Genomic DNA, 21,418 nt, shown 5'->3' on the forward strand with positions numbered 1-21,418 from the left:
TCATAAGTACATGCTTTGCTTTTGTTACCTATTTTATAAATGTAAAATTGAACCATATATCTCTTCACATAGATTATATTTAGTTATAGTTTGTATAATAATTTAAAAGTTAAGAACAACTTATGGGGGAGAGGGAATACTTTATTTTTGAAATTTTTTTCCTGTAAAATACGATATGAACATGAGAGAGGGAACTTAGAGTGGACTGTGGAACAGTGACTTCTCTAGATATGGTTTCTGCACATGTGTTGTCTTGGTCTTCCATGGCACCCGTTTGTGGCATGGATATTCGTGCGTCCTACGTTTGAAACCAAGGAGAGACGAAAACACGGTCTCCATGTCTCTTTCTCGTAGATCCTGAAGTCCACCCTCAGAGTGAGGGTTACTGGGGCCACGTGAACCCCATCGGCCCCCGAGCCTGCTACGACGAGGGCAAACGGGTGGCAGAGACCATGTGCTACGCCTACATGAAGCAGGTACGATCCGTGGGCGCGGGCGCGGGCGAGGGCGCAGACACGAAATGGAAGGAATGAAATGCATGGTTAACTGCCAGGGTGGAGCTGGGGAAGGAGCCCAGATCCCCACTGTTACAAATTAATGGCGTTGGCGGCTGCTCTCCTCCTTTTTAAAGCAGTGATTTCTGGGGTGAATTCATAGCGTTCGAGTGCTCTGCACGGCCAGAACTGTCCTGCCGCATCTCCTGATTGCCCACCAGCAGCTCCGGAGTGCCTCTGTTTGCCTGAAGCCTCAAATCAGGGGCTTCCTTCTCACTTCTAGTTACCTCATAGGTATGAAAGTGAACTTATGATTGCTTCCATTTGGCCCTCTTAGGGGCTGTTATTTACTATTCTCTCCTGCTTCCCAGTTACTCAGTTACTCATTGCTCCGCAGGGGACTTTCCCCTGGGTGTTTTCGTGTGGCAGATCTGCTTACTCCGGGCTGTAGCAGAAAGAGCCCCAGACTGAGGGGAGGACCTCGTTCTCGCCTGGCTCTGCTGCTGCCTTGTCCTTGGAGATGTGGCCTGACCTCCTCGGGCGCTCGGCTCCGTCTCCGACATGGGGCTCAGTGCCCTGTCTGCCTCGGGGCTCTGCAGGGGCCGCCGAGACACCCAGCAGCGCCGAGGGCCAGGCAGGACCTGGCTAGTTCATCCATTTTGCGGTGACTGTCCTGTTGCGCTTGGACCAGCGCTCTGAGCTCATGGATATGCCTTTGTTAGAGGGAGGGACACGTGGACAGGGCAGGCTGTGGACAGATGTGTGGTAGCCTGTACACGAGGACTTAAAGAGGGCTGGGCATGTGTCCCTGGGCCCAGGGTCTGTGCTGCGGGTGAGCTCAGAGTTCAGGCGGCCCTGTGCTTCATGGGAGGCGCTCCAGGGTGCCTGGGGCTGAGTTGCTGATGGCCAGGGGGTCCCTGAGTGTCTTTTTTTTTAATGAACTACCAACAGTAGCCTTGTGCTGATGTGGGCATTTAGGCCTTTCTGCCTTATTTCTAGGCCAGAAGCAGAACGAACTGCCTTCTCAGCCACTTCAGGCAGTTATAGTATTCGTTTTTTAAGAAACTGACCAGTTTAGAAAGGACATGCCTTTATTGTTTTTGAGCCTAGACTATCTCAACCCTAAAATTTAAGATGGTGCCCCGGATGCACAGCGCCCGTAGGTCTGACAGCACCTGAGAGGGCGAGCCCGAACGCCCGAGGACATGTAGCTGCGTTCGCTCCGCAGGAGCCGGAAGAGGGCCGTCTCTCAGCTGTTTGCTTTTGCTTTTAGTCTTGTGTTTCTCGGTGAATTCTTACACAGGACATTTTGATTGAACTTTTAATTTTCATCAAACGATTAGCAGCAGTATAACCTAATTGGTATCTTTGTAAGTATACATATTACCTTAAGGTATGACCTTGTGGTGATCATAGCATTTAGTGATGCAGCCAGCATTTACTGAGCACTGACCGTGCCAGGGACTGACACACCTCCGGAAGCCAGCCGGGGTGCACGTCACGCTGACGCTGGCGTGCTGTCACCGGGTGAGCTTGCTTGGGAACGCAGCACCTGAGCATCCGCATGGGCAGCGTACCGTTCTGTCCACACGGTCTCGGGAGGTTAGCGACACCGGTGGCCGTGGAAACTGAAGTGACATGCCCCTTGGGAGGCCCTGTGTGGGCAGGAGCCCTGCCGGGAGGGTGTGCCGCACCCGCCGCCCTTGGGAAGGACTCAGTCCCCTGGAGGATGACTGCTGTGGAGTGTGTGGCCTGTCTTCACATAGGAGGCCCGGGCAGAAGTCCCACCCGTGGGCAAGCCACAGTGTGCCTGGGGGGCTGGTCTCGGGAGGCTCAGTCTGTGTGTGTGAGGGCTCAGTCTGTGAGTCTCCCCTCCCGCGGCCCCGTTGCGGGGGTTGGGATGCCCATTTACAGATGGAAGAGTGGGCTCCTCCACCGAGTCAGCTCCCCGGCCTGTAGGCAGAGCTTCAACCCTGCTGGCAGCCTGAGGGCGTGTTCCTCCCTGCTCCCTGCTCCCGGCTGCTGGCTGTCGGCTGCTGGCTGTCGGTGGGCCCTCTGGGGAGGAAGCTTGGGGAGCAAGGGAAGATGTGACTTCGAGTCCCAGGGCACCAGGGCTCCTTTGAAGCACAGTCAGGTGACGCCCAGGACAAGAGTCCAGGGCCTCGCGCGGCCGTGAGCAGGGCACGGCGGCGGGACAGTCCCCTCCAGCTCTCCCTGTGCAGCCTGTCACCACAGTGCTTTCGGCACATTCAGAACCTGAGGTGACACCGCTCATGCTGTCTGTGGATAATGAAAAGTGACCCGGAGAAGGATGAAGGGTAGATTACTCTGTCTTCGGCATGCCTTTAATTAGTTGTTTAATATCGTAAGGTATTACTTTTTATGTGTAATGACACATCCACACTTAAGTATAAATCCTCCTATTTCTTCCATATCGCATGTGGTTATGTTTTACTCTGAATCAACCTGTGTCTAAGGATTGAGAGTATAAACAAGATAAATACAGGTAGGCTTAATCTTTCTGTAGTTTCTCTTTTCCAAAGGATTCTCTTCTGAGTTTCTCTTCGTGAACTATGCTGCTGTATTCAAAGCAGAATTCAATTTCCCAGAAAAAGTCCATGACACGTGTGCCTCTTAGGATGTGAACTTGGACGCTCCCTTGTTTCCTGTCGGGGCGGGATGAGGTGGAAGTGAGGACCAGGGCCCAGCGTCCCCCGGTACCTTCCGCTTGTCCGAGAGGACTCAGATCTGGCATCTGCGCCGCGATGTGGTGGTTTGGAAGTGTGGGGCCTTCTCCGGTGTGCGGCGGCCAGTGCTTGGGGTGCGCCGGAGCTCACAGCCCAGCGGGGTCCCGACACACCCAGACCTGGGCCCACATTGGGCCGCCATTCGTAAACCAGACGGGCAGAGCAGCGGCCGGGCACCGGTGAGTCAGCCCAGTGGCCTTGAAGGAACGGCTGTGTTTTCTTCTCTGGCATCAGAATACTTAATAAAATAGTTGGTATGTACTTTATTTTAGTTTTAAAAATAGACTCAAATGTTCTTTTGGGAGGATTCACACCCTAGGAGTCAAGACCCCTGTGGCCTGGACCTACCCAGCTCTGCTGCTTGCCGGCTGGGCACCGCTCCCCGTGCCTGCTGGCCCCCTGGAAACTGGCAGAGAACGCTGGTCCCCTCCTGGCCTCGAAGAGAGCTTCGCTTGCTGTGCGCCAGCACCAGGCCCAGTGGCCACGGTGCAGCCGAAGCAGGGCTGGAGACCGCCAGGCAGGCACGCACCACGGCCCTGACCTTGTGTGGCCTTCTCCCTCTGCCACCACCTCCGACAGGGAATTGGAACGTTTTAGCACCTCGAGTCTTGCTTCACCGAGTGGCTCTGCGTTCTGTAATGGCCTCAGTCTTTCCCAGGTGGGGAGCAGAGCCCATCAAGAGGCGTTTCTGAGCGGCCACGGGGGAAACGCGTGGTTCCCCTCGGCCACGTGGCTCTGTCGCTTAGGGAGGTGCGTGTCACCCTGTCAGGGGATGCGGAAGACTAGGGAAGTGTGCACAGAGCAGGGCCTGCTGGACCTGGGAGCACCTCTGTTAGTCCTCTGTCCCGTCCCTGCAGGTCCCTGCACCTGGTGCCTCTCAGGACCGGCTGGGCACACAGTGAGCACCCGCTCTCCCTGTGCGTTGCTTCTCTGTCCAGCCGGCACCTTCCATCTGGAGGCAGTGACCATGGGCAGGGCCTGACAGTGCTTTCCAAGGGGCGGTCTTGCGCTACGAGAGCTGTAGAGGGAGAGCCATTGAATCCCTGCTGGTAACATTCTGTCCCCGGGAGGTGGGGTGTGGAAGGTGTGTGTGTGTTGCTCACTGGTCCTTCAGAGGAGGGTCTCCCTTAAAAGAGGCCTGGGGACCTGGTGGGCACTTCCTGGGTGTTTAGCCTGGGAAGCGGCTTTGGGTCACTGGCCCTTTCCTCAAGCCTGAGATGGGGAGTAATCATACCTTCCTCCAAGATACGCGTGTCCACCAGACTGCCGCCCTGAGTAGCACGTGGCACCCGCTGACCACCATCCCGCCCGGGGCCACCCCAGGATCCCAGGAGCGGGCAGGGTGTCAGGCTGGGGGACGCCTGCTGAACCTGGGCCTTTGGTCCTGATGCAACATGGAAAGCCAGTGCAGGCGAGGACAGAGGTCTCCCCCGAGGGAGCCTTGGTGTGCGTTGCTGTGCTCTGCTAGTGAGGCTGGATACGGAGGTAGCCTCGGTGCAGACCGGGCGTGAGAGCGGGGCTCTCGCAAAAGCACTGTGGCTCTGCGGCCGCCGTCCGGAGGAGGTGTCCTGTGTCGCCTAGGAGATGATTCAGATGGAGGCCATAACGAGCAGGCTCATTTACGGGCTGGCCCGGTAGCGTGGCAGAACTCCGCCTCCAGCTGTGTTCTGGGAGGTTGCTCTGAGGAAGAGGAAGGTCAGAGGGTGAGAACGTTAGATTTGCAGCAGCCCTTACAAGCCCGTTGACTTTCCTGCCAGGCACGTGGATTTACTGGTACAGTTTGGTGAGGTTTTTCTAGTCCCTGGAATGAAGCCATATTTATCCACTTCTGATTTTTTCCTCATCTTAATGAGTAAATATAAGTGGATATTTCTGGCTTATTTTCTATTGAAATTAATACCTCTCTCTCCCTCCCTGCTTCCTTCCTTCCCCCATTTTTTGAAATATTCTCTGTTCATAGGAGAAAAGGATTAACTTCAAATTCCTGGACCAAGTATAACAGCTCATATCTTAGTTCTAAGAATCTGAAAAATCACGTGAAAGCATTATAATGTATTGCTGGGAGGAGTTAGCAGAAATATAGTGCTTTGGTTTCTAAGAGTTAACTGTGTGCTGGGTGCATTGTTCCCAACCATTTCTATCAGCACATGTAGAAACTGCACACCAGGGACACAGGCCTGGCTGCTGTGGGCAGAGGTGGCCAGCGGGTGGTTCCGGCACCTTCGAGGCCCAACGTGGGCCTTTGGGGCATCCGAGGTGGGGTTCTGTGCTTCATTAACTAAGGGCCCATTGGGCTTCCTGCTCGTGCCAGATTTGAGGTGGTAAAATGAGAAGAAAAAAACTGTTTCAACTAATTATGACAGCAGGAGCAACACATATGTATCACTACTGGGCTTGTGCTAAGGGTGGGACAGGCTTGATGGACAGCAGCCCTGTAAGGGAAGTGCTGTCCCTCCCCATCTCACTGTGACCGAGAGGGTCGTGGCAGGCCGATCGAGCCCTGGAGCTGAGTGACCCATGAGCCAGGACCTCACCCTCCATCCTGCCGGCCTCGGATGCCCAGAACGTGAGCATCTGTGATCAGATGGCTCCACGGTTGGAAACACATGCGCTGGAAAAGTTCACTGAATCAGAGTCTGTGATAAAACATTTAACTTGCATATCTTTGAGAAAGCTGTCTGTGAAATTAATAAACAAAATAGCTTCAAGAAGGCTTTTAGAGTTTAAAAGATATACTTTCTTGATTACATACTTAAAAATACACTTTTTCTGCTCTGGCTGGTATGGGTTTGATCCACAGCTGAGACGTAAACAGAAGGCAACCAATCGGTGTTTGGTGTGACCTCTCTCTCCCCCCCTCTCCCTCTGTCCTCCCCCCAGTCTCTTTCCCCCTCTCCCTCCTTTATTGTAACACACACAGAGACATCTAGGCCACACACGGAAGGAAGGGATGTCTGTGACCCCACGGCAGAGAGCCGCTTCAAACAGTGTCGGGGTGCTCTTTCCAGGCGGGCCGGCACTGGGGCCCGTTGCTCGGTGGGCAGAGCGGGTAGAGGCGGAGTGTGACTCTTTAAGAATGTGTACATGCCCGTCTCTCCCAAGGTAAAGCACTCTTTTTTCCTTCAGACTAGCTCTTAGAGCTCTGTGGAGGACCTGAGAGTGGGTGGCACAGCTGGTCAGCGTGTCATCCGCATACGCCAAGGTTGCAGGTTTGATCCCAGGTCAGAGCACATAGAAGACACACCCAATGAATGATAAACAAATGGAACAACAAATCAATGCCCCCTCACCCCCATCTCTCCCTCTCTTTGTAAAATCAATAGCTAAAAAGTTTTAAAAATAAATCTTTATTGAGTGATAAATTTACAAAAAAATATGTGAAAAAATTATCTAAGCGTGAGCATGACGTGATCCACCTGAGAGTTACTGGGAGAAGGCGTGTATAAACAGGTGCGCAGGTGTGCCCCAGGGTCTGCTTGGCACGGCGGGGCGAGAGGTGGGCGTCGGGCTCGCTTGTGTAACTGTGGTTTTCGGGTTTGTTTCAGCGAGCACATGGCACACAGTAGTAACCGAGCAGCCACGTTCGTGCGGGAGTGTTCCGAGTGCAGGGCCCTGGGCCAGCCAGAGCGCACCTGCGCCTGCAGCGTGCAGCGCGCCTCACCTCCTCTCCCCCTGTTGCAGGAAGGTGTGGAAGTCCGAGTGGCGCGGATCTTCAACACGTTCGGGCCGCGCATGCACATGAACGACGGGCGGGTCGTCAGCAACTTCATCCTGCAGGCGCTGCAGGGGGAGCCGCTCACGGTACGTGCCGGCCTCCGGGCCCAGTGATGGTGCGGCTGGTTCCGGGAGTCCCGTTCCTGAAGCTGCCACTGGGTTTCTGTGCGTCCCTGCCCCTTGTGACCGGGAGGGGAGTGACCGGTGAGCCCACTGAGAGTGTGGAGCCGGGGGCTGTGGGCTTGGTCCACGCTACCCGGGCCTCGGGGTCTGGCTGCAGAGACCTTTCCGGGTGCTTGCTCACCCCACTGGCTGGCCAGGAGTGTGTCTGTCCTCGGTGCCACGCAGGTGGCTGAGCTGGAGGTCGACCCATCGGTTTGGGCGGTTTCCTTGGCAGTGCTGAGAGGTGCTCCATCTGGGGCCTCGTGGCCACCTGCTGGCCCGGGGTCAGGGCTTCGTGTGTGGCGAGGATGAAGCCCCACCACTCAGTGCCCTCAGACACCCCTCAGCCTGCTCTGCCAGGGTTTGCGGGTTAAGTTCGGGTGGTTTCTCCAGTTTTGCCTAATGCTCAGTGCCCTCCTCTCTCCTCTTCCTGCCGCTCTTCCCTCCTGCCTCTCCCACTCCTGCCCACCTGCCTGCCTCCACTCCGCGTGCACTCTGGCCTCTGAGAGCTCCGGGTCTGTGGGACTCGGACTGGATGTGTCTCGGTTCTCCACGTATTCTGCAGGGCGGTCTGCTCACCGCTGAGTGTTCCCGGGGAGAGATGACGGCTGTGGAGACGTGGTCTGTCTGTCCGCATACCCTTCTCTTCCTTCTCTAGCTGTCTGCCGGTAGGGTTAGTCACTGCTTCTGTTCTCCAGCCTTCATCTGCTAGCTCCTGAGTGCTCACCACAAGTCTGCGGGGTGCAGGTGACATGGCTGTTCCTGTTTTCCAGATGGGGAGACGGAAGCTCAGAGGTTAGCCAAATGGCCCCAGCTTACGTGGCCGAACGGTGGCCGCCGTGCGTGAGCCCAGAGCCTCTGCTCTTGGTTACCGTTCTCCCTGGTGCTCAGCTCTGCCTACGTGGTGGCTGTACTGCTACCAGTGCAGAACAGGAGCCTTTGCCCAGCTAGAACCCGAAGGGCTGTGGCTCCCCCAGGACAGGACACCTTCTCCAGATGAGTGTTGTTTAACACACAGGGATGAGTGACCAGACCCCCGCTGCAGGTGCAGCCGCCCAGCCTGCTGCCCCGCCCCCCCTCAGTGACGCCAGCTCCATCTGGGCCTCGGTGCCCGAGGACAGGCCGTCACATGCAGCCTCCCTCACGCCGCGTCACATCACTGCACATCCCAGCGCCTTGGCCTGAGCAGATCCAGACACCTTCTCGCCTCCTCTCCCACTGCCCCTGGCCTGTGCCTCTGCACCACTGTGTACAGCGCTCTCGTGGGGGGCCTTCTGCACCACTGTGTGTACAGAGCTCTCGTGGGGGGCCTTCTGCACCACTGTGTGTACAGCACTCTCGTGGGGGGCCTTCTGCACCACTGTGTGTACAGAGCTCTCGTGGGGGGCCTTCTGCACCACTGTGTGTACAGCGCTCTCGTGGGGACCTTCTGCACCACTGTATGTACAGCGCTCTTGTGGGGGCCCCTCTGCACACTGTGTGTACAAAGCTCACCTTGGGGGCCCTCTGCACACTGTGTGTACAGCGCTCTTGTGGGGCCCCCTCTGCACCGCTGTGTGTACAGTGGCATCCACCTGTCACTATGCACCTCCTAACCGTGCTTTTTATTATTTCATTGCACTTGATCACCAGCTGAAATGGTTTTTTTTTTTTTTTTTTTATCCTCACCCGAGGACATTTTTCGATATTTTGTTCAGATAGAGTGAGTGGGAGAGAGAGAGAGAGAAACATCGACGTGAAAGCGACACATCAAGTGGTTGCCACCCACACGACCCAACCAGGGCCGGGGACAAACTGCAACCAAGGTACGTGCCCTTAGCGGGAACTGAACCCGGGTCTCTCCGGACCACAGGCCGACGCTCTAACCGCTGAGCCAAACCGGCCAGGGCGATCACCAGCTGAAATGTTAACTTTCAGCCCCAGCCCCCCTCTAGAGTATCACCTCTCTGACCAAGGAACTGGGTTCACGTGTGGTTGTGTCCCTGCTCCTGGAAGAGCATCGGGACACGGCAGCGTGGGAAGAGTGGATTCTGGTGGCTGCTCTTCTGTGATGAGCACACGTGGCCAGTGACCATCCTGGATGCTCGTGGTTGTAGTGTGACGAGGTGCACTCGCCTCTGCCTGCTGCTGGGTTCTGATGCCCGCTGCTGAGAATTCCGCAGCTTCAGGACTCTCCTGGTCCTGGCCTCCTGGCCACTGCCTCAGTGGGTCCGCTCCCAGCACCGCTCAGAGCTGCTTTGCTTATGGAGCAAACCGTTGCAGGCCTCCTGAGAGCATGACTTACTGTCTCCTGGGCAGAGCCAGGCCCGTGTGCCGGCTGGCAGAGCGAGTCCCCACCCCTGAGCATGACCCTGTGTGGGCCGAGGTCACCTCCAGTGCTGTCCTCACGCCATGCCAGCCTCTGTGCCAGCGACGGAGCAGGACGGCGGGTCGTCTTCTCTAGACACCCCCTGGCAAGAGTCCCCAGGGGCCTTTCAGAGCATGGCTGTCACTCACAAACCAGCCTCTGCTGGCGTCAGACCTTTGCTTCCACTCACCAGCCCAGTGTGCCGTCTGCCATGGTGCAGTGCGCAGTGCCTCGCACAGCTGTGACATTCACATCAAAGATCACCGATCACAGTCCTGGCCCGGTGGTCCGCTTGGTGGAGCACCATCCCATGTGCCAACGGGTTGCAGGCTAGATCCCCAGTAGGGGCCCATAGGGGAGGCAACCGATAAATGTTTCTCTCTCTCTCCCCTCCCCCTTCACCTCTCTCCCTCCCCTTCTTCCTCCCTCTCTCCCCTCCTCTCTCTGAAAATCAATAAAAACATATCCTCAGGTGAGGATTTAAAAACAAGATCACTGGTTACAGGTCAGTATAACAAATTCATTGAAAAAGTCTGTAACGCAGAGACCCAGTCAGCAAATGCGGGTGAAGAAAGGGCACTGACAGACTCATTGGACGCAGGATTGCCACCAACCTCAGTCAGTGGAAACAGACCGCGGTCTCAGGCACAGTAAGACGAGGCGTGCCTGTCGGGATATTGCCAGGTTCTGCCAGTTTCATACACAGAAGCTGTGTTCTAAGTTGAATCACAGAAGCTCAGAAAAGACTGCGTTCCAGCTTAGAAAGTTTAGAAAACAGACACATGTGGTTCAGGTGGAGCTGGCTAATTAAGTCGATTAAGCTTATTTTGACGAGACTTATTTCGCAGCTCAGTTAAGGCGCAGAAGCACGCAGACACCGTCACAGGGGTCCGAGTCCGCTGTGTGCCTGGCAGTACATGTTCAGTTTGCTGATGCACAGATAGCTTCTCTGAGGTGAGGGCTCTCCGGACAGCCCAGGAGTGGCAGCTTTAAGGTTTGAGTCGGGGTCTAAGTCACTTTAATAGCCTCCTATTTTCCAAGGGAAATTGTGGGGAAGGAATGCTTAGACAAGCCCAAAGCCAGTGCTGTAATTGCTCCTTGCACCAACAGCGTGGGATTGTAAGTGATTTTGCCTTTGGCCCTTGGGCCTAGAGTGGGTGGTGCCATGCTCCCCTCACTCTCCCATAGGTGGTCCCCTGGCCTCTCCCTCTGGGGGTTCCTGAGCGGTCAGGCTGCGTTGATTGTACACATGCCTGGTCCCCTGGCCTCCTGAGCACACACTCCCTGAGCACTGCACACGTGCCCGGTCCCCAGGCCTCCTCCTGAGCACACACTCCCTGAGCACTGCACTCGTGCCCGGTCCCCAGGCCTCCTGAGCACACACTCCCTGAGCACTGCACTCGTGCCCGGTCCCCAGGCCTCCTCCTGAGCACACACTCCCTGAGCACTGCACTCGTGCCCGGTCCCCAGGCCTCCTGAGCACACACTCCCTGAGCACACACTCCCTGAGCACTGCACACGTGCCCGGTCCCCAGGCCTCCTCCTGAGCACACACTCCCTGAGCACTGCACTCGTGCCCGGTCCCCAGGCCTCCTGAGCACACACTCCCTGAGCACTGCGCACGTGCCCGGTCCCCAGGCCTCCTCCTGAGCACACACTCTCTGAGCACTGCACACGTGCCCGGTCCCCAGGCCTCCTCCTGAGCACACACTCCCTGAGCACTGCACTCGTGCCCGGTCCCCAGGCCTCCTGAGCACACACTCCCTGAGCACTGCACTCGTGCCCGGTCCCCAGGCCTTCTCCTGAGCACACACTCCCTGAGCACTGCGCACGTGCCCGGTCCCCAGGCCTCCTCCTGAGCACACACTCCCTGAGCACTGCACTCGTGCCCGGTCCCCAGGCCTCCTCCTGAGCACACACTCACTGAGCACTGCACTCGTGCCCGGTCCCCAGGCCTCCTCCTGAGCACACACTCCCTGAGCACTGCACTCGTGCCCGGTCCCCAGGCCTCCTCCTGAGCACACACTCCCTGAGCACTGCACTCGTGCCCGGTCCCCAGGCCTCCTCCTGAGCACACCTCCCTGAGCACTGCACTCGTGCCCGGTCCCCAGGCTCTCCTGAGCACACACTCCCTGAGCACTGCACTCGTGCCCGGTCCCCAGGCCTCCTGAGCACACACTCCCTGAGCACTGCACTCGTGCCCGGTCCCCAGGCCTTCTCCTGAGCACACACTCCCTGAGCACTGCACTCGTGCCCGGTCCCCAGGCCTTCTCCTGAGCACACACTCCCTGAGCACTGCACACGTGCCCGGTCCCCAGGCCTTCTCCTGAGCACACACTCCCTGAGCACCGCACGTGCCCGGTCCCCAGGCCTCCTCCTGAGCACACACTCCCTGAGCACTGCGCACGTGCCCGGTCCCCAGGCCTCCTCCTGAGCACACACTCTCTGAGCACTGCACTCGTGCCCGGTCCCCAGGCCTCCTCCTGAGCACACACTCCCTGAGCACCGCACGTGCCCGGTCCCCAGGCCTCCTCCTGAGCACACACTCCCTGAGCACTGCGCACGTGCCCGGTCCCCAGGCCTCCTCCTGAGCACACACTCCCTGAGCACTGCACTCGTGCCCGGTCCCCAGGCCTCCTCCTGAGCACACACTCCCTGAGCACTGCACTCGTGCCCGGTCCCCAGGCCTCCTCCTGAGCACACACTCCCTGAGCACTGCGCACGTGCCCGGTCCCCAGGCCTCCTCCTGAGCACACACTCTGAGCACTGCGCTGCGCGGGCTGCAGTAGGGCAGAGGTGAGTTGGACTGACTCCTGACCCCGGGAGCTCTCAGCCAGGGGAGCTGGAATGGGTGATTCAGGGAGGGCTGGCACAGAGGACGCAGCAGTGTGTCTGTCCTGGGAGTGAGCCAGAGGAAGTGCCCAGGGCTGTGGCGTCTGAGGGGCCCTGAGATGAGGAACACAGTGCCAGGTGGAGAGGAGAGGCGAGGCGGAGATGTGGGAACATCCAGGGGACCCTGTGGAGCCAAGGCCCCTCCCTCCTGCCCTCTGTCCTCTGCCAGAGTCTCCTGGGTGGTTCTCAGCCTTGGCCACACCTTGGGATGACCTAGGGAGCGAGTGTGGACATACCGGGAGCTGGCCGCCTGGCGGAGGCTGTGCGGCCTGTCTGACCGAGCGTCCAGCTGTCCTGATGGGCAGCTCAGGGGAGGGCCAGGGAGACGTGCTGAGTGCTGCAGTCTGTACAGGTCTGTCACCTGCCACGTCCTGCCCCAGACCTGGCATAGTGCTGACACGTGTACACACACACGCATAACGTCTTTCTGCCATCTCCCCAGTGGTGTTGAAGCACACACGTGAGGCCTGATTGTTGCTTTCCTCCTAGGTGTACGGATCTGGGTCGCAGACCAGGGCCTTTCAGTATGTCAGGTAAGATGCTGGGCCGCGCGGCCACTCCGCAAGGCTGGTGTGGTCCTGGGTGGCGTCTGGGTTGCACAGTAACGTTCCTCACAGCTGGTGGCGGGCTCAGGAGGTTCTTTCAGTCCTGGGTGCAGTTCAGTCTAATGCTTGTTCCTGAAGTGACTCATCTGCAGCCCTTTACTGCCACCTGGTGGTTCATAGGTGAACCGCCCAGCTTGAGGGAACTTGAGTTCAGCCCAGTTTAGGATTTGGCCTTAGTCATCCAACAAACCTAAATCTGACCCACTTTACACGAGGCTCTCTGGGGTGGAGGAGATTGTCCTCCTCAAGGCACAGATGCGGCAGAGTGTCCACTGCTACCGGATCGTGTGCTAAAATAATTAAGCACTTGGTCGAATAGTTTGACATGGTAATTTTCATCGTCTTCTTGGTGTCGGGTTTTTTGTTGGTCAGTTCAGTTGGTGACTAATTTTAAAATGCAGTTTGGGTTCTGAGAGGAGTTACATATAAACAGTTACATAGACCCAGATACTTTCCCTCACGACACAGTTACTGAGAACTCCGTGTAAGTTGGCGGTATCGTAAATTGTGAAATCCAGTTCTGTGTGGTTTCACATTTTGCTGCAAATACCCGGGAATGCCTCTCAGCCAGAAAACGCCATTCCTGGTGTCAGGAGCCGTCCCAGGTCGCTGCAGAGCAAGAGGTGGCGGTGGGGGTGCAGCTCGGCAGCCCCCAGCCCCTCAGAGCAGGCACATGGACTTGCCTGATTACAGAAGGCTCTTTGAGAAATGAAACTGCTGGTTAAAAAAAAAAAAAAAAAAACCTGCTTAAAAACAACCACTATAGCCAGGCCGGTGTGGCTCAGTGGTTGAGCATCGACCCATGCATCATGAGGTCGCCAGTTCGATTCCTGGTCAGGGCACATGCCCAGGTTGTGGGCCTGGTCCCCAGTCGGGGGCATGCAGGAGGTGGCCAATCGATGTTTTTTCTCATCGATGTTTTTTTCTCTCCCTCTCTCTTCCTCTCTCTCTAAAATCAATAAAGAAAAAAACCATATATAATGGTCAGTGCCCCCCATTAGTATCTCACCCAGCAGGACAAAGGCCTGGGGGTGTAGAGGGGCCCCCTGTGATGCCCAAGCACTCTAAGAAGGGGTGTAACCAGGAGAGGCACTGCCCCTCCTTCAGGGTTGTTTCCTTTTCAAAGTGCTAACCCAGGCCTTTGTGCTCAGAGAGGGATCCTGGCACGTTTCTGTGTCGCCACCGTATCGTCGGACGTCTGTGTATTGGGTGCATAGCCGCCCTTTCAGCAGTCTGCTCTCCCCACCCGTGCACGTGCCTGAGGGGCCAGCGGTCCCCAGTTACGCTGCGTTCCCGAAGCCACCCCAGCAGATCCCCACGCGCCTCTAGTTGCAATGTCTCATGACCACTAGTGAGCCCGGGGCCTCTAGTTGCAATGTCTCATGACCACTAGTGAGCCTGGGGCCGTGAGTGAGACCTGGTAGAAGGGAAGTCAGTCAGAACCGATTCTTCAGATCCTTTTTCGTGGCTAGTGATTGAAACATGTTAAGAATGGAGTGCTGCACGAGTCGCATACCACCCAGCTCAGGACAGACGTGGCCATGCTGCTGGTCCTGCTCCGGTGGCCATGCACCTGGTCGGCAGACCATCCGACAGCTAGAGCACAGGTCTCAGTGTCACTGGGAATGTACTGAGGACCTCTCGGGAAGCCCTTCCTCCTGCAGCTGCATCGCCACTGCGCGCTCCCACGGCCCCTCCCACTGCGCGCTCCCACGGCCCCTCCCAGGCGCGCTCCCACGGCCCCTCCCACTGCGCGCTCCCACGGCCCCTCCCACTGCGCGCTCCCACGGCCCCTCCCACTGCGCGCTCCCATGGCCCCTCCCAGGCGCGCTCCCACGGCCCCTCCCACTGCGCGCTCCCACGGCCCCTCCCACTGCGCGCTCCCACGGCCCCTCCCAGGCGCGCTCCCACGGCCCCTCCCACTGCGCGCTCCCACGGCCCCTCCCAGGCGCGCCCACGGCCCCTCCCACTGCGCGCTCCCACGGCCCCTCCCACTGCGCGCTCCCACGGCCCCTCCCAGGCGCGCTCCCACGGCCCCTCCCACGGCCCCTCCCACTGCCCCTCCATGTCAGGGGCAGGGCCTGAGATCATGGGCCTGAGGACTTGACTGAGCCAGCCTGGGGCTTTCCCAGCTTCACTTGTAGTTATTCAAGATTCAGCTGAGACCCTTAACTGACCAACGTCTTGCTGCTGTTAATAAGCTATTTTCTAGAGACTATCTTTCTCCTTCAGTTAAAACACAGTGTCTGAATCTGTAGCTACTGTGCTAAATCAGCTGTTTCCAAAATTCATGATGGCGTTGAAGCGGCATTTCGTGGTTCTGAGGGCTAGGTCAGACGCACTGACATCCTGGCGTGATGATCCTTCCATGGTCAGGTGACACCCTCATCCACATGACATAGGCACGCTGTACATTGTTTTAAAGTCACTTTGTCAAAGTGACACTTTTAAAGAGCTTCAGGTTGAATGAGTGTGATCTGTGCAATTTTGACCTTAACAGTTGCGGGTTCATTACCATTGAAGATGCGTGACCCGCCCACCACGCCCCCGGTGAGTTTGGTGGCGTAGCAGTCAGTCATCTTCGAGCTCGAGTGGGCCCCTCCCAGGCTCAGCATGAACCATGACTGTGGACCACTGAATGGCAGCTCTTAATGTCTGTTTCGAATACGCAGAGACGTGTGTCATAAGAGAATGTGCTGCGATGTCCTAGTCACTGCCATAGTGGTGAAGTGACTTTTTGTCAGTTTCTAGGAAACAGAAATTATCCAAAGTCTGTTGTTGTTGGCACCTCTGCTCATCTGTGAGCACAGAGCAGACTCAGGCATGTGCATGCAAAATGCCCATTTGCTATAAACAAAAACCCAGAAAATGGTTTGCTTACTAAATGCCCCACCAAAACCATCTCTCAATGAGCGGGAAAGCAAATACAGGTTTTCTTCCGAAGCTGACCCCAGCAGCCTCTCCTTTTGGTAGTGATGGAGGAGAAGGAGGCAGGGGTTTCCGACGGACCTCATTTGGATGGCACACTGGACTTCAAAGTCCGCTAAGGAGCAGAGCCGATGACACAGGCCAGAGAGAGGACTGGTGCCAGGAGGGACGTGTTATCTTTACGGAGTAACTTTTTCAGAACAGAGCCACACTTGAAAGCTGCTGCAAATAAGAAACAAACCTTAGTGAGCGGAACTTTGCTTACTTGTCTTCACCTTCACGGCCGGTCACTCACGATTCATTTGAAACGTCAGATCCCTCTGAGCACTTGTGGGAGGTGTCGGGGAGGCAGGAGCGGTGAGCTGCAGGTTGAGGCGGTGGGAACAGCTCAGTGTTGTTGGCTTTACCTGTGCTTTGCGGTGTGGGGATTTCACACGGGAGTTCTTTCATGTCAGTGGATCTTATTTTGTTAACCACCTGCTTTCGTATGTGTTACGTGTCACATACACTTTCGTTGGGAACTTGTGTCAACTCCAGCCTTTTGGGTGCGTGCCTGTTTTAATTTATTTTGTAATTGTTAAAGGGTTTCAGAAATTCCCAAAAGTAGAGCACTCAGCCCCGTCACTCAGGTTCCATCCTGCTCAGCCATCTGCACCCCACCCATGGAAAGCAGGCCCCAGGCGTCATGTCACCTCTTCCGGAGAGCGTTAGCCCTGTCCACACCTCTGACTGGGATCTGATGCTGGGTGTGGCTTTCTTCAGGCGGGTGCTCAGCCTCCCCTCTCTCCTAGTGACCTGGTGAACGGCCTGGTGGCGCTCATGAACAGCAACGTCAGCAGCCCCGTCAACCTGGTGAGTACGCCCTCTGCTCCGTCCCCAGGACAGGTCACCGGCGGCCTCGTTCTCTGCCGGACTGCTTGATTTGCTGTAACACACGGCATGCACGCTTGTAGCTTGCACACTAGAGAAAAACCACAGAACAAAGTAAGAGACCACAGGGAAGTTAAATGTTTGCAAGACAGGGATGTACAATGCGATCCACACCACCCAACTCCATCCACCTGAGACCGTGTCAAGCGTGTGGTGGGTGGACATTCCTGTGTGCAGACAGGTCTGGGAGGCCGATGCAGTGCGGTGGAGAAGGGGGTAGTTAGGAACATCGCGTTACCTCCGGGAGGCGGCTGGCTGTGCAGAGCACCTGCGTCCTGCGACCGCCGTCTCCGTGCTGGGAGGAGCAAGGTCGCTTCCCGGCCTCAGTGACATTTAGTGCTGGTGAACTTGCTTCTCTGAAAGGAATTCTGTCTGTGTCCAGTTCTGCGGACAGAGAGTTCCCTCTTATATCTAGGACTAAAATCTCATTCCCTGTTCTCCCATTGACTAGCCTTGCTTCTCCGCGTGCGAGCCATTCGAGCTGGGCTGATGCCGCAGCAGCGTCCTGTCCAGGGACGCGAGGGCAGGCCCGGTCTCCTCGCCCGCTCTTCAGCAGGGCTCTGTCACTGCGGTCCGCCTGCCCTCGCGTCCCCGCCTTCTGGACGGGCTTCCCGCCTCGTTTCACGTGCGAGGGTCCAGTGCAGACTGCCCGGCATTCCGGATGTCCTGTCTCTGTTGATGGCAGTGGACACGAGGGCCCCGTGGTTCATGAGGGAGACTCCTCACCTTGACCACGTCACCTCGACCAAGTCGGCTTCGGTGCTCCCCCCAGCCCTGCCCTGCTCCCGCGGGGTTCTAGCACAGGCCTGGCGCGCCTGCTTGTTTCCCTCTCCTCGGACCTCCTGCGTAGCCAGCAGTCTTAGGCATGCGCCATAGCATTCATTTTTTGCTGAGTGGGGAGTGGAAGTTCTTACGAAATAGGAGAGAATGGACCTGCAGAGGTTGCTCCCTTTGGAGCGGTGGACGCGGTGGCTGTAGGCACCCAGCCAGGGTTTCCTTCATGCACACTTTGAAGAAACATGCAGTTAAGAAGAGAAGGTGATGGATGTACCTTGTGAGCCTCAGTTCAAGTGTTTACCGGGCTGACACTCCCTGAAGTACATGCCACCCTTACCCTTGTACTTCTCTGTGTGCCTTAATTAATTTATTTTTAATCCTCACCCGAGGGCATTTCTGCATTTATTTTCACATAAAGCCGGAGCGAGAGAGAGAGAGAGAAACATCAATGTGAGAGAGACTCGAGTGGTTGCCGCCCACATGATTCCAACCAGGGCCGGGGCCAAACCGCAACCCGAGGTACGTTCCCTTAGTGGGAACCGAAACCGGGTCTCTCTGGTCGACGGGCCGACACTCTAACTGCTGAGCCAAACTGGCCTTCTGTGTGTCTTTGATCTGCACTTTCTCTCGCCTCGGCTTTCGTGTGCCGGTGTGAGTCCTTTATTAAGCTCACCAGTGCACTCAGACGGAAGGGCATGTCTTGGAAGAGCTCATCTTGCAGAACCAGACTTCTGTGCAAAGTGGCACTGCAGTTAGACGAAGTTGTCTGTCCTGGTAACTTGGCCAGGGAATGTGTGTTCACACTGGGTACTCCTGGCCTTGCCACAGGGTGTCCTTGTACCACACGTGGGTCCAGAGCACACGGCTGAGGTTCAGCACTCGGCCATGTTGCGTAGTCATCATCTGGAACAGTTAGGCGCCCAGTGGAGCGTGAGCAGGAGCCCGGGGACTCCTGGAGACGCCTGCAGACGTGCGTGGGTGTGGGTGGGGGTGGCGGCATCTGCTGCTGCAATCTCGCTTATAACCAGAGCCCCTTTCTTCCTCAGGGGAACCCGGAAGAACACACAATCCTAGAATTTGCTCAGTTAATTAAAAGCCTTGTTGGTAAGTAGGGTGAACGCCTCCCTGAGTGAACCCACCTGCACTTCGCTATTGGTTACAGCACCTTGACTGGAAAGTGTGCAGCTGGCACAAGCTCACTGAATTGGATAAACAGCGGAACTTCCTCAGGAGCACTTAACTGTTTTCTGGTTCTTGAATGAAGGAGTGGACAGACAGACAGAAGGGTGGGGGAGGGTGGGTTCTGTTTCCCTTTGTAATTGCAGGTCTGTGGCGTGGGAAGCCTTGTCCCAGTCTTGAGACCCGAGGGTTGGCTCCCAGCACAGGTGACGTCGTTAGTTCCAGGCGGGCAGTGTGGGGCAGGCCCTCAGAGCCATGACACCCCGCCTGCTGGTTTCTGACGGCTGTGCAGGGTGACGTCCTGTTTGCAGCCCTGCCGGGTCGGTGGGGCCAGTGTGGACGCCGCAGTAGCCCCAGGCAAGGTCTGCTCCGTAGAAGTTGTGATTTCAACCCGCCCTTGGGTTGCCGACGTGCATGGCGCCCTGTCACCTCATCGGGCTGACCGGAGCTCTGGGAGACCTGGCTCTTGCAGGGCGTCCATTTCCCAGGGGTGATCGAGGACTTGGAACCAGGACGGAGCCAGGCTGGTGGGCAGTTGGCTAGCCTGGGGACGAACGTGATGCAGGGTGTTCAGAAGTGGCTCTTCGGACCCCACACTTAGCTGGACTGGCTTTCGGGGTGTCGTCCTGCAGTGCGCCGCCCTCTGCCGGCATGCTTCCCACTCTGAGCAGCGGGGTGAGGAGACGGTCTTCCTCAGACGTACACCCAGTATCTTGTGGCTCCAGCAGCCTCCATTCAGGCTCGGTTGTCACCGAGGTGGGAAGAACTCAGGTGTCAGCGGGGTGCGGCCACGGCCCTGGACTGGCCTGTGCAGCGCCTCGGGCACCTGGAGTGCAGACTCACCACCACGTTCCCGGGGGGAGCCTGCCTGGGCCACGGCACGGCCGCAGGGCCTGCGAGTAGCTGCGCCCCCCGCCCCCGCCCCCCGCCCAGGCCAGCAGCAGCAGGGTCTGGGCCCAGCAAGGACGCTAACCAGCCAGGCTGTCTGTCCTTGCGCACGAGGCCTCTCCAGGGCGGTAGCTGGACATCTCAGTGTTGGCTCAGGGCTTGCTCCTGCATCGCGTACGTGCCCAGGTCTTTGGTAGGTGTCGGCCTGGAACCGGCCCAGGGTCATGCCCCCTGCACACTGCTGGCTCCATGTGTTAGACCAGCCTGATCACCGGCGAGGGCCTCGTCCAGGGCATGACCACCCTGTTGCTCGTGGGCCAGCAGGGTCATGGGCGACTGCACACCACATTTGCCCACACACCATGTTGGCCGTTTTGGAGTCATGTTCGGTGGGCACACCTGCCGTGTTAGCTGATGGTGGGTGGCTGCCCAGGAGCCGGCCGTGCTGGGCTGGCCCTCACATGTCACTAGGCCTGCAGAGGCGGTGGCCTGGCCTCACCAGCTCTCGTGGGGCGCAGTCCAGCCCTCAGGTGGCTGAGTGACTCCATGAAGACACGTCACCCAACCCTACCCCATTCATTTGATGTTTGTGGTGAAACATCACGTTCCTAGTGGCTTGTGATACTCTCTTACCTTTTTTTTTTCTTTTTAAAAACAACTCAGGTAGTGGAAGTGAAATCCAGTTTCTCTCTGAAGCTCAGGATGACCCACAGAAAAGAAAACCAGACATCAAAAAAGCGAAGCTGATGCTCGGATGGGAGCCCGTGGTGAGTGTGGGGTCCGAGCGTGTTGACCGTTGTCGGGCAGCCCCCGGCAGAGCGAGGGGGGCTTGGGCATCTGGGCAAACCCGACGGAGGGTTTCCTTCAGGCCATTACCTGCTTGTTATGTCTCATTCAACATTCCTAGGGAAGCGGCTTGGGCCTCCTGGGGTCTCTGCTCTTGTAAAGTCTCCCCCCCACCCGGGTCTCTGCTCTTGTAAAGTCTCTCTCTCTCTCTCTCTCTCTCACACACACACACACACACACACACACACGTGCGGAGCTCCATCCATGAAGGCAGCATTGAGGGTGATGGCCGTGCGCGTCGCGGCCTTGCCCGCCCTGGATGACCCGCCTGCCTCCATGTGGCCCAGGATGTCTGCGTGTGCAGGGTTGGGCGAGGTTGCTGTGCGCCAGGGCGAGCCAGTCCCGCCGGCTCCCACGCAGGAGGAACACCGGGCTGGAAGCGTCAGAGACAAGGCGCGGGGAGGCGGACCCCACCCTTCCAGATGCGTTAGACTAAGTCAGACTCCCGGTGTGGCTGCGAGACGCTGGGAGTTCTCCCGCGGCCTGGAGTGCCGTCCTCTCGGGCGTGTCCCCGGGCTGCACGTGGTGCTGCATCTTTACCTTCGGGGCTCAGTTCAGAGGCCGCCCGTCCGGGCGACCACGTCCTGCAGCAGCCTCCCCCACCTGCCGTCTGTCAGGTCTCTGCCATTCCCGCGGCTCCTCACCGCCACCTCCGTGGGCCCTACTGGAACGTGCGCTCCCCGGGGACAGACGGGGGCACGTGCACAGCAGCCCCACAGCTCCTGCAGCCCTCGCGCCCTCGTGCTCAGTAAATGTAGTGCCGTCAGCTGGCCTGTAGGCTGCAGCTCCTCCCTGGCAGGTCACAGGTACAGAGAGGAGGGCCAGAGTCTCCGGTGTTCGTTCACCTTTAGGAGATATGTGTAATAGGGAAGGTAAGTGAGGAGAAATAGTTTTCCCTCTGCCTTTCCG

The 21,418-nt window shown here is 57.5% G+C and overlaps 1 protein-coding gene across 16 annotated transcripts in view; it reads left to right on the forward strand.

Annotated features, from left to right (window-relative positions):
- The window catches only part of UXS1 (UDP-glucuronate decarboxylase 1), a 111,133-nt gene that overhangs the window by 86,041 nt on the left and 3,674 nt on the right, over positions 1-21,418 (forward strand). For all 16 annotated transcript variants that reach the window (XM_036262633.1, XM_036262634.1, XM_036262647.1 and 13 more), the window contains 6 exons: positions 355-476; positions 6,923-7,042; positions 12,846-12,889; positions 16,681-16,741; positions 18,643-18,700; positions 20,327-20,430. In XM_036262633.1, the coding sequence (XP_036118526.1) occupies positions 355-476; positions 6,923-7,042; positions 12,846-12,889; positions 16,681-16,741; positions 18,643-18,700; positions 20,327-20,430 (509 nt within the window). The remainder of the gene's footprint in view (positions 1-354; positions 477-6,922; positions 7,043-12,845; positions 12,890-16,680; positions 16,742-18,642; positions 18,701-20,326; positions 20,431-21,418) is intronic.

Source organism: Molossus molossus, unplaced genomic scaffold (genome assembly GCF_014108415.1).
Source record: "Molossus molossus isolate mMolMol1 unplaced genomic scaffold, mMolMol1.p scaffold_m16_p_15, whole genome shotgun sequence".
NCBI classification, from domain to species: domain Eukaryota; kingdom Metazoa; phylum Chordata; class Mammalia; order Chiroptera; family Molossidae; genus Molossus; species Molossus molossus.